The 13296-nt window shown below is 35.7% G+C and overlaps 2 protein-coding genes across 4 annotated transcripts in view; one reads left to right on the plus strand and one right to left on the minus strand.

Moving 5' to 3' along the window:
- LOC111503577 (rho guanine nucleotide exchange factor 10) overlaps window positions 1-13296 on the plus strand; it is a 432407-nt gene that overhangs the window by 96666 nt on the left and 322445 nt on the right. For all 3 annotated transcript variants that reach the window (XM_074175648.1, XM_023157920.2, XM_023157921.2), the window contains exons 2-3: window positions 5861-6259; window positions 9243-9766. In XM_074175648.1, coding sequence (XP_074031749.1) covers window positions 5865-6259; window positions 9243-9766 — 919 coding nt within the window. In that variant the 5' untranslated portion in view covers window positions 5861-5864. The remainder of the gene's footprint in view (window positions 1-5860; window positions 6260-9242; window positions 9767-13296) is intronic.
- The window catches only part of LOC141482425 (uncharacterized), a 391773-nt gene that overhangs the window by 68295 nt on the left and 310182 nt on the right, over window positions 1-13296 (minus strand). The window lies entirely within an intron of this gene.

The following is a 13296-nucleotide window of genomic DNA, read 5'->3' on the forward strand; positions in this document are numbered from 1 at the left end:
ACAGTGTCACCATTAAAGTGCGCACCATATGGGAAACTTTTTTTTCGAAAAGTTTCAATGAAGTTTAACTTCGGCACTTGTTTGTGCTTTAAATTTAACTTAAAATGATGCGGCCAACTGCGACCCACTGACGTTCAGTGTTTGTCAAATTAAACTTTTTTCTTGAAAAAAATTGAAGAAGTGCATTTCTAGATCGAATTTAACAAAAAGTTACTTGAAAAAGTTGTGTCTACGGCAATTTTATATCCATATGCCAAGTTTTATGCAACTAGGATAAAGTTAACGTTTTGCTCATTTTTGAAAGATATCCCCTTTATTTTAAAAAACAAGTTCGGTTAATTGTCATCAATTCATGTATACATAACACACTCATCATTGCGTTCAATTTTTCTGATACATTTTTACTCATACGGACATTTTTAGAGAGAAATTGAAAATTTGCTATAAAAATTTTAACATGACTGGTGCAAAGTTTCAATCACTTAGCTATTTTCTTAAACAAACGTCAGTACTTTCAATTTTGAAAAAGCAGACATAACTCAAAAACTGCAATAAGTATTAATAAAATTACTAGACTTGAAATTACATTTAAATTTCAATATTCAGTATATACAGATTATTTATAAACACTAGCTAGGGCGGTAAGGATGCTTATTCACGTTGAATAAAATTTTTAAGTAGGTCTTGACAAATAAAATGCATGCTATGGTAGTGTCAAGTTGTTGATTTACTCGTCAATTTTTTAACAGTTATTATTGCAATAATGTTGTCTCTTCAGGAAAGAATAGAAATTGTTTTAATATGTGGTGAGAATACACCATACCGGCAAGTAGCTAACATTTTAAATGAACGGCATCCAGGAAAAAATGTTCAACATACTACTGTGTCAAGGATGATGTCGAAGTTCAGAGAAACAGGATCCGTATCAAATCAATTCAAGAAAAAGCACACTCCAAGTAAATATGATGAGGAGGCACAACTTAACATTTGTTTAAAAGTTATTGAACACGGGTAAACGAGCATAACCGATATTATAAAAAATACCGATTATAAGAGAGAAAATCTTAGAAAAATTGTATTAAAGAATAAATTTTGGCCTTACAAGCCAAAATATATTAACACATTAAAAGAACGAGATTTTGATGTCCGTTTGAGGTTTTCATTCTGGTTTCAAGGAGAGAATGAAGAAAATGTAAAGTTTCCGTATAAAATTTTATGGACAGATGAGGCAACGTTCTCTTCAAATGGATAGGTAAGTTCTCAAAATTACCAATGGTGGGCCCAAGAAAATCCCAATTTCACAGTTGAATGTGGTAATCAGTATTCCTTTAAAACTAATGTATGGTGTGGGATACTCAACGACCAAATAATTGGGCCATTTTTCTTTAGGAAAAATTTATCATCCGTCGGTTATCTCAACGTTTTAAATAATGAGGTTAGTGAAGTTTTAGATAATATGCCTTTAAATATTAAATACGACCTATGATATCAGCTTGATGGCGCACCAATACATCACACAGTTGCTGTAAAACAGTCCCTCCAATAAATGTTCAGAGGCTAAGTTATTGGACGTAACTGGGAACATTATTGGCCACCTAGATCACCCGACTTGACGCCTTTAGACGTTTTCTTGTGGGATTATCTGAAACAAAAAGTGTACCGAAGTAGACCATTTACTGACATACAACATCTGGAAAATACCATTCGCGAGTGCTGTGCAAATATAAATCCCCGATTTATTAAAAAAGCAGTTACAGATCAGTAGAAGGACCATAATTTGTATTGAACGTGGAGGACGACATACTGAAATGTAGGCTATAAGTGTTTGACAACCTCATTTAGATCAATAAGTAATTTTTTGTACCCATTTGTATTTTCTATAATATTATTGTTGTTTAAAATGTATAATAATAATAATAATAGTTTTATCGAAATTATTTGCATTTTTTTTTAGTTGCCTCTGCTTTTTCGAAATCAAAGGTTTGTTTAAGAAAATAGCCAAATGATTGAAACATTGCACCATTCATGTTTTTATAGTAAATTTATAATTTCTCTTCAAAATGTCCGTATAAGTAAAAATGTATCAGAAAAGATAAACTCCATGATGAGTTTGTTATGTATACATGAATTGATGACAATTAACCGAACTTGTTTTTTAAATAAAGGGAATATGTGTCAAAAATAAGCAAAACGTTAATTTTATCCTAGTTGCATAAAACTTGGCATATGGATATAAAATTGCCGTAGACACAACTTTTTCAAGTATATTTTTGTTAAATTCGATCTAGAAATGCACTTTTTCAATTAAAAAAAAAAAAAAAAAACTTGAATTTGACAAACACTGAACGTCAGTGGATCGCAGTCTGTCGCATCATTTCAAGTTAAATTTAAAGCACAAACAAGTGCCGAAGTTAAACTTCATTGAAACTTTTCGAAAAAAAAGTTTCCCATATGGTGCGCACTTTAATGGTGACACTGTATACAAAGTCAATTCGAATGGCATAAGAACTAAATAGTTACCGAACGTCGGCAGTTTCTTTGGCTTGGACCACGTGGTATAATTACGAGGTCTAATCAATTATTTTAATGCGGGAGGTACATCAGTCTTTCATTTGGGTATTCGATTGACTTCTTATAGACTGTACCCAATTCATTTCTAGTTTTTCAAACTACGTAAACACAATTTTGAAAACTGGAGCTATCCAATAAATGTTATCAGGAGCAAGTATAGTACAGCAAACAATTGAAATTTGTTTTCCTCATTGAAAGATGGTTAACACTGTGTTCATTCAGCTGTTGGCTATGTTTCAGTTGCATAATTTGGCCCTCAACATTCCTGGTGCACCTTGTATGAGCATATGAATAAATATCTAGTGCTAGGCATTATATTCAAATGTAATACAAATGGTAATGACATTGTGGGCAATATAAATCCAAACATGATTCCGATTTTTCATGATGACAAAATCCATTTCTGTTCAGTATTGTACATATACATAATTTATTTATCCGCATTAAGCTCGGATATCATACAGTATCAATCTGTAGATGGAAACATCGATTAATATTTATCGAAATGATAAATATAAGCCCATGTAACTATATTAGGCGATTACAATTCCATTTTGAAATGAAATTGCGTAATTATGGTTAGTTCTATAGTATATAGAGATATTAAATACATGGGACAAGGCAAGTATGCCTGCTTCTTCGACATTCAACAATAGGGGATGATTAGAATTAGAGAAAACTATTCCAAAACTTACCTAATTTCTAATTTTTCTCGCTAGTATACACTATACATGGCGAATAAAATTATCATTAGCAACATGGAAGTGAATGACGTGCATTCTGAGAAGCTGTTGGATCTTCTAGTAGAAGTTCACTTTTGATATTCGTACCGAAAGCGGTTTTTGTCGTATCTATAAAATCTTCACCTAGGCAAAATTAGGAAATATAATTCTGAAACCATTTCTTCAGTAGTCAAAAAATATACAAAATTAAATTCGTGATCTTAAGTGTGGAACGTTTTAAAGTAATTTTCGAATATGTTCCTATCAAATACCGGGTGTCTGATTTTAATGAAGCAAATGAGCGTGATGACTTTGTCGAGAAGAGAAATGTATGTAAATTGGAAATTCTTGTATATACTGCTCATTTGTACAGCTACAAAAACTTTATTGAATCAGACGCTACAAACGACATCGAAATATATCTCCTCATCAGTCCATGAATAAACTACTGAATACAGCATTGCTCTCTGACACTCAACTGAATTAATGTGATTCAATCTCTGTCGTGGTATTGGTGAAGAAAATTCGCCAAATTCTACTGAGTAGGAACAAGGGTGACCATTTCGAATTACTAGCAAGTTGATAACGTTGAAATAAAAACAAAAAACAGCCGTTTTATCTGTTAATTATTTCCAACTTGAGAAATGAACTACGCTTCATATCTACAGTTTTCCTGTAGATATTTAAAAATTTGTACAGGATCTAATTATACTGTTTCCTAAACACATTATGGATTACTTGTGATGCACTGTTTGGAACCTTTGGTGTACTTATGAATATTACTGGAGTTTTTTCCCAAAACCAAACAGTTATTTTAACACCTTGATACGTGTTTCGATCACCAAGTGATCATCTTCAAGAAGAAGATCAAACTGTTTGATGGTTGTTGAAATAACGGTTAAATGTTGGGAAAAACTCCAGTAATATACATTATGGATTAGACTGATTAAGCTGTCTGGGAAAAAACTCCCATGCTACAAAGATTGAGATATTCTTTAGCAACAAATATTTATGAAAAAGGTGATGATACACTGAATGACTCTATCTGAATTTATTATGATTTTTTCACACTTCTTCACTTCATTAGAGATACAATTAATCGGCAAAATGAAGTTAAAAGAGATTTTGCTTATTGCTGACCAACAAAAAACTTTTACTACTGAAAACCCATTCAATTTTGAGAATCACCTCTCGAGTACTAATAATTTTCACAATTCAGTGTCATTATTTAAGCCATTTGAAAAATTTGAATATAGGTACATTTGCTACAAATTCAAAATTCAGTCATATAATTGATCTTATCGTCTTAACCTGACCTGGTATTGTTATTTCAAAAAAAATCATGGATGACTCAACTGGAGATGTATATATGAAATGAAGAAATACGACTGTGAGATGAGTTTGCACCTCTTTTTGCCATATTGGAAATTTAAAAATGGTCCTTTAATTCGTATCAGTTGCCAATTCGAAATTATAGTTGAAAATGATAATGATAAAAGCTTGAACAGTTGTAATTCATTTTTACTGTAAACTCTTTCCATGCATGCCTATCTCACAAAAGTTAAAATCACTGAACATCCAGCTCCTTGACTTACTCAAAACCGCATATTTCTTATGAATGAACGGGATGAGGCCATTCTCATTTCAAATATTTGCTGAAATACCACCTAAAACCTGGAATGTTACAACTGGCCATTCACAAAAATACCCATCATCATCAAACTGTGATTTTAGATGATTACTGTACAGGTACAGCTCTTGCCATTTTTAGACAAGAAATTTTCGATATTGTTGAGAGACTTAATAATGAAATGGTGAGCAGTCTTACTAGATTTTTCGAATGCACTCGATACCATCAATCATTAACTAATTTGATAGTACAGGTGTATTTTTTATTTGGTTATATTTATTGGATAGAACACGGGATGAGTCAACGACCACTCATCATCTCTTGATATTCTATCTGGAGTACCACAGGGTTCCATTTTAGGAACTTTCAATTCTGCGTGAAGGCACCCACATAATGAATATTAAAAGTAAATACAAATTGACGATGCCACACCAGTCTTCATTGTCCTTATTGGAAAAAGCTTGCAATAGATAATTTTGGTTCATTAATTCCTCCAAAGATAATTATCAACAAGTATATTTGTTCAAATTTTTTTTGAGGTGCCTTCAATGCTATCTGTTTTTCTACTCTTGATTTAAGCTTGTAATTATGAAGTAATGCTTGTTGGTTGAGTTTGTATTACTCAAACTCAACCAATGAGTTCCAGAAAATCATTGAATTAGGTCTATTTATTGCATTGACTGTTTTGGTCATCAGCCTCGTATTCTGAGTAGGTAAATATAATAACCCCCGACCCACCTAGGGAGTATCATGTAACGTTACAGAATCATCCCAATCAACTAGCTGCGCCCGATCGTGAGTCGGGCGCACTACCACTGCGCTAATACTATTATCATTATTGTTAACTTAACTTGTAATAAGCAAAAATGTTTATTTTAATCTGCGCAATAAGAATTTTGATTATTCAAGCAGAACTTTCTAATTGCTTTTTTTTCAGGTAAATGTGGCAGCGACCACACCACCAACAACAATGCATTGGCGGCTCGTCGGATCACCCTCAACTCTGCCAGGAACATCGCAATGCCGTCGGCGGTGCTCTCCGCAAGCTGCCCCTAGGCCAGAAGCGGTGCTCTCCGCAAACACCCCCGCACTCGCACCCCCATTTGCACTTCCCGCCCCCACCTAATTACCCGCCGACCGCTTCCAAGATGTCGGAGGACCAATTCATGGCCATTCCAGGACCGTCCAGCCAGCCCGATCCGCCTTGGCCTAACATAGACTATTCGTACGCTTACTACGAGCCGGGGCCCCCTCTCAGGCACACCAATGTCCCCAGCAAATATCCAGGGGCGTACCGTGAAGGGTCCTACAGGGCGAGACATACATATCTCACAAGGTGAGTATTTTGGATTTTATGGGCTAGTTTTGTGGTTGTTGTGTGGTTCCCATTTTCATTCATCCCATCCATTTCATTGATGGTGTTATCAGCAATCCCAGGAAAGTAACCTTTGGTGTCCCTCAGGGAACCGTTCTGGGACCCTTATTTTTTACAATTTATATCAATGATATGATGACATTGCACACGAAGGGGAGAGTCCTTAGTTTTGCTGATGACACTGCAATATTCTACCAGGCAAAAACGTGGTATGACCTAAAAAGTGATATTAAAAATGACTTCAAAATATTCAAGTCTTGGTTTCAGTTCAGCAAACTCACTTTGCACTGTGACAAAACACAATATTCACCATTCACATCTTACTCGAACAACTTACCAAACCTTGGCTCCCTGAATATAGACAATAACACACAAATACCTGAAGCAACAACAGTGAAATACCTAGGTATTATACTTGATCGACACCTCCGATGGGACAACCGCATAAAAAATGTTGTCAATAAAATAAGGGGCCTACTGTCTAGATTCAGGTACCTGAGAGACTTCCTGGATTTAAAAAATCTTAGAACGTTGTATCTCTCTTTGGTCCAGTTTCTTATTAGTTATGGTATTTTGGGATGGGGTGGAGTGGTTGAACACCACTTACATAACCTGAATGTAATCCAAAAATGGATTATTAAAATCATCTACCGAAAGAATATTGACTTCCCAACTGATTCCCTGTTTCAAGAGAGCCAATTTTTTGATGTAAGGCAGCTTTTTTGTCAAAATGTATTAAATAACATCCACAAGAAAAAAAATGCCAGTAAATACTCTAGATCATAATTATGAAACAAGAGGGAAATCAATATATACCTGCAAAAGTGCAAAAACAATTGGTCAAGGTTCATGTAAATACATCTCTCCAAGGTTATACAATCTACTACCAGCTAAAATAAAAAGCATAGACAAATTCAGAAAATATAAAGATGAGGTCAAAGATTGGATTATGCAAAGTGGAAGGGACATTTTTAACAATCTTATAAATCTGAAATACTTACGATGAAGCAAAAAACAAAATGAGAGCTCGTTTTAATTTAATTTTATACTCTTTTATATTCTTTATCTTCTTTATTTTAATATTTTTACAATTATAGCTGAAGTTTTTGGTTGAAGAAATCCTTAATCAGGATAGCACGTTACAGGATAGGATAGGATAGGGCCCCGTCTTTCCTTGCTCGTACAAGTCTGTCGAAGACTTCTGAGGGTTGCTCGTAGGGGTGTGACCGGTTAACGGCGGGAACAAATCTATTCAGTTGTTAAGTGGTTCTGCTGGTTATATGTGTATACTGATATATAAGTAGTGGATATATTAGATGTATGAAACAGTTAGTGTTTACGGTTATGTGTACTATATATGTATGATGTATATATTTGTTTGTTTGTTCTAGCATCATCACATACAAGTATCTTGATTACTTCCGTGATGTTTTCAATGTTTACTCATTATTATTCATGTAACACTGTTTTCTTCATGAACTATTTCCTTGAATAAACATTATTATTATTATTATTATTATTATTATTATTATTACTATATTGATAGAAATCTATGAGGAGAGAGATAGTCGACTAAATTAAAATAAACAATCAGAATGAAACTCAGAAATATAAAAATGCTAATTTGTATACAAAGTATACTGAACAGAAAATCAGTCAATACATAACTTAAACTGTAAGTCATCATTTCTTTTTTTTTATTGTGGGTGTATTATATTTAGAGACACTTTATAGGTCACTTGGGCGCTTTTCTCTCTACCTTCGCACCTTTAGATTTTCTAATTACCTAAACCGAAGCTTGTTTTCTCGCTTGGTTGAAGGTTTCCATACTTTGCGGATATCAAAACTAGCCTGGCTGAATGCGTCATTGTTCAATATGAGAGCAGGCGCATCGAGAACCACCTTCCACAAATAACGTCAGCCATGAAAAACAGAAGGCTCTAAATGGGCTACCAAGAGATAGTATCATCATCAATATTCTACGTGCTGAGAAAGGCAATTCTATCGTTCAGATAGATACCGATATTTACGTTCAGAAGATCGATGACATTCTTAGGAAGGGGCAATACACACATATTGCACAAAAAGCATACCAGACCTTGAAGAAACGAGATTACTAATATTTGTAATCATGGCACCAGGATGCTATGTGATCGCCAAGGATCACATGAACCCCCAAGTCTAATTGAAATACGTTGACAACACCTTCATATAATGAAAACATGTAGACCCGGAACTGAATACATTTTTGCAGCACCTCAATAGCGACCGACCTCGCAGTGGACAAGGGAGTTGACAATGAATTGCCGTTTCTGGACACAATAATGCAGAGGACCGACAATAAATGGGAAAATTTTGTATATATTCTCATGAAACCAATTGACAAGGAAGAGAATCTGCCTTTAGATGAATAGTTGAATCCCAAATGAATTTCATTCAGCCTCATATCAACATGAAGCAAAGTTCGACAAGGAACTAGTCCATTTCAGAAATGATCTTCAACCAAAAAACTTTTCAAAAAACAGATCTTGACCTGAAGACAAGATCCTCGCAAGAAAGAAGAGTCCTTCCTTATTTCAGAGGATTGTCCGATAGGTTGTACGTATAACATTAGATCTTGATTCAGATTGGGGAACAATATCCGTAGCAGCTTCATGAGAACAAAACCATCAAAGTCCTATATATCGGTGAAACCAAAAAGCCGTTGAAAGACTGTTTTTTAAACACCAGCTGATGATAAACGGAGCAACTTGAATCCACCAACATGGTGTCAAGAATTCGGAAGGCTAAAAAAAATTTTGAAGAAGCTGTGTTGATGTTGGACAACGACGAATTCAAGCACCCTAAGAGATCCGCAGCGTATGGAAATCTCTAATTTTATATTGATGAAATTATTTCCCAGAGGCCAACAAAATAGTTCTTTTCAAAGATTATGTTTTTCTAGATATGGAACCGAAGAAAATATATACGAAGAAATCAGCGACCTGGCCAAAGCGAGACGTCGCAAGCAAGCTCACCAGGACTCCATCATGTCCCTGAATCAGAGCCTCGTGGAGGAAGAGGTGCGCCGCGTCCAGAGCGGGCACAGACGCGTCCTCGGCGAGCTAAACCTCTCCGTGGAGGCCATGCTTATGCCCTCGAGTTCGCGCGAGGGCAGCGACGATACGGACCGCGAGAACGAGATGGACGACCAACTGGCCGACCTGCTGACCGTCGGCCCCACCGACGAGTTACTTAGCCCGGTGCCCTTGGTCGACCTTGACAGCGGTTTTAGTGGTAGTTCTAGTGGCGCGAGTTACAGAAGTGCCGCGGGTAGCCTAAGAAGGGGACCGGATAGATCGAAGGGTGGGGGAGTAGTCGCGAGGACTTCGGTACCGGCCGAAACGCAGGCCAAGGGGTTCTGGGGTAAAAAGGCCTGGAAAAAACTTGCTGCTTTTCCGAGTAATATCAGTCTCAACAAGAGTAAAGGTAAGTGGAATTTTAATGCTGTTGTGTAACATAGGAAAGTATTTATTTATATATATATATATATATATATATATATATATATATATATATATATATATATATATATATATATATATATATATATATATATATATATATATATATATACAGTACGATGCAAATGTATGGAATACATTCGATATTTACAAAATGAGCGTCTTTCGGAAGAAATCCAAAAACCGGTCAATTTTAATTTTTGACGGCCCATCTCATGATATTCATATGAAAGACGTTTCGTCACCGGTGTTGGCGTGATGACGTAATCGACAATTTTTTTAAATGCAAACAGGGGTCATGTGGCACCTTATTCAAAAGGTCTACTAATCATCTATTCAACGGTATAACCATGCCAATATTCATTTATACAAGATGAACCAAAACATGTTATTTATTGAAGTACAATAAAATTATAATAAATGTTCAAATTGATGACCTTCAGCTATGATGCAATGTGAAAGCCGGGCACTGAATTCATTTCTAACGTTTCCGAGAACTTCGGGGGTTATTTGTGCAATCTCCGCTCTGATGCGTTCCTTCAACTCTTCTAAATCATTTGGTCGATTTTGGTAAACTTCACTCTTCAAGTATCCCCATAGAAAAAAGTCTAACGGGGTCAAATCCGGAGACCTTGGTGGCCATTCGATCGGCCCTCTTCTTCCTATCCACTTTCCTCGGATAATCTTGAAGAAAGTGTAGATACCGAGCACCAGTTACGCTTTCCTCAAAAAAGTATGGTCCTATTATCTGGTTGTTCAAAATTCCGGCCCAAACATTCACTTTTTGTGGATATTGTGTGCTATGCTCCTCCATCCAATGTGGATTTTCTCTTGCCCAGTATCGATAAGTCTGACGGTTTACGTGACCGTTGAGGATAAAAGTAGCTTCATCTGAAAATATTATATTTTGTATGAAACTCCGATCTCTGTGCGAGCGCTCCATCATGATTTCACAAAATTCGACTCTTCTGTCAAAGTCATCTTCTAACAGTTCTTGGAACAGCTGAACTTTATACGGATGCCACTTTTCTTTTTTCAACACTCTAACAACAGTCGGTTGGTGTAAATTATTATCCAGTGCGACTTGCCTCGTGCTGGTATGGGGGTTTTCTTGGAACGCAAGTACCACATCAAGTTTTTGGACTTCTGAAATTGATTTTCTACCACTTTTAGGGAGATGTTTAACATGGCCCGTTTCTCGAAACTTTTTCTCAATTTTACTTATTGTTGATTGAGAAACGGGTTCTCGGTTGGGGTATTTCGCATTGAATAAATCACGAACTTCTGCCTGCGTCCTTACTTTATCTCCACAGCCATAATTAAAATTTCGATTCTTTGGGTTTCTGTTACTTTCATTGCCAGATTATAAGTGATTTAAATATTTTTCTAGAAATAATGTCAACCGCTTCAATGATACTTCACTTCAATGACATTGACTAATCTCAAGTAGAGTGTAGGACTTTTATCACCATTTCTTTTTTCTAATCAACAAAAACAATAGAAGACAGTACGATACTTTATTTTCAGTGGCGGTGCATAGCATTATTTGGTTCAACGAATTACTATTATTTGTAATTCCAATCTTCTGAATACATAATTTCGGTTGACCCTGTATTAATACATATTGAAACCATTATACCGTTGAATAGACGACTAGTAGACCTTTTGAATGGGGTTCCACATGACCCCTGTTTGCATTTAAAAAAATTGTCGATTACGTCATCACGCCAACACCGGTGACGAAACGTCTTTCATATGAATATCATGAAATGAGTTGACCTGTTTTTGGATTTCTTCCGAAAGACGCTCCTTTTGTGAATATTGAATTTATTCCATACATTTGCATCGTACTGTATATGTATATGTGTGTGTGTGAAATGTAATAACAATTCTTCACAGCAATGTATTATTATTTTTTCAATTTTCTAATAGACAGCGAAGTTCAACGTATAGTACACGAGTCAGCTGAAACTTCAATAGGACACAAGTTGGTAGCGTTATCAGCCCGGAGCTCTTAATTCAGTGTCCCTCAGAGCACAGTTTTCGAGACCATCTACATATTATATATAGACTTAAGATCTAAATATTATAACAGAATATTTTTTAACGATGATTCTAAGTACACTTTTTCTGGAAACATGATCCAGATGATTCAATACCATTTTTATTTCATCAATACTGGGAAAAGTATTATCGGGTTGAAGGAGAGATATAGACCGTGTCTTTGTAAAAAAAAATGTTACATACTCTCATTGTGACGGAAAATGAATAATTAGTTTAGTATGAATAAATAGTATCTCGAATTAGCAGTGAGTAGGAATGAACTGAACAAATGGTAATGCTAGTTAACATAACATACAATTTTGAACAAAAATCCCTTTGTCTTTCCGCCGAACACTGTTCTACTTCAAGTGCCCAATTTGTCGTGAAAGTTTCAGCAAAGTGCTCGCGACTCTAACGTATGAGTAGTCGAGTGTATTATTAGCTCTGTTATTAGCCGGAGAAGGGTTGTTACTCCCTCTGAATCAAACGAACGCCTGAGATGTGAGGATTTTTTTGTTGTGCTCGTAGGTAGGGTCTCAAGCATAGTTGAAGGAGTATTACCAGCGGGTCGACAATTCTGCATGGAAGGAGGTAACGGAGGATGAAAGTATACTCGTTCCTATTTCGTCGAGAGTGCAAATTTTTATTCAAGTATAGGGTGACACGGAACTATGGGGAAATTGGGGTAAAGAGTCCACTTGAGATTTCACTCATTCTCATTGGAACACCAGTAAACATTTGCTGTACCCAATAACAATTGGGTTGAATTATACAAAGAAGTATTACGAAACCAAAATTTTATTCTTCTTCATTCTTCAACAGAAGTTACTTGGTGTTAACATACCAACTCTTTGAGCATACTAACACTCTATGAAAAAAAATTACCTGGAATTACCTGGTGGTTTGACCAATCAACCGACAACTGCGGTAGCAGAAATTTGGGAAGCTCTCCTGGAATGCCATCGGAAAACGAATCCACATGTTTCTAGAAATGATATGAAATGGAGAAAGGTTAATACAGTCAAGCTGCTGGAAAGTAATTCCATGAAAATCAAAAGATGAATAGATAAATACTTTTCTGGTCATTCCCATACTGATTTCAATTGAAGAGACACAGGTAGACAGTTATTGTTTCGGCCTGTTGGGCATCATCAGTACCGGACAGTACTTGATAAAAATGACTGCGTGAATGCCTATACAGTACATTTCTATAATGTCTCCCCCCTTTTATGTTTTGAACGGATCAACTCAAAAAATTGAAATTTAGGATAATGAAATCAATGCATGAATACTTTATTTTGAAATTGACTCATGAAAGTTTGAAGATGGCAACTGGGCGTCATCTGGAAAAAAAATTAAATGGAAAGGGGGGTAATTTTGAAGCTCCTGACGAATACTTCACAACTCTAGAATATGAAGTCAATATCTTTACCTACTACAAAATGGTGGAAC

The sequence above is a fragment of the Leptinotarsa decemlineata genome, unplaced genomic scaffold (assembly GCF_025532065.1).
Source record: "Leptinotarsa decemlineata unplaced genomic scaffold, Ldec_3_MD MMD2_tig00001064_RagTag_RagTag, whole genome shotgun sequence".
NCBI lineage: Eukaryota > Metazoa > Arthropoda > Insecta > Coleoptera > Chrysomelidae > Leptinotarsa > Leptinotarsa decemlineata.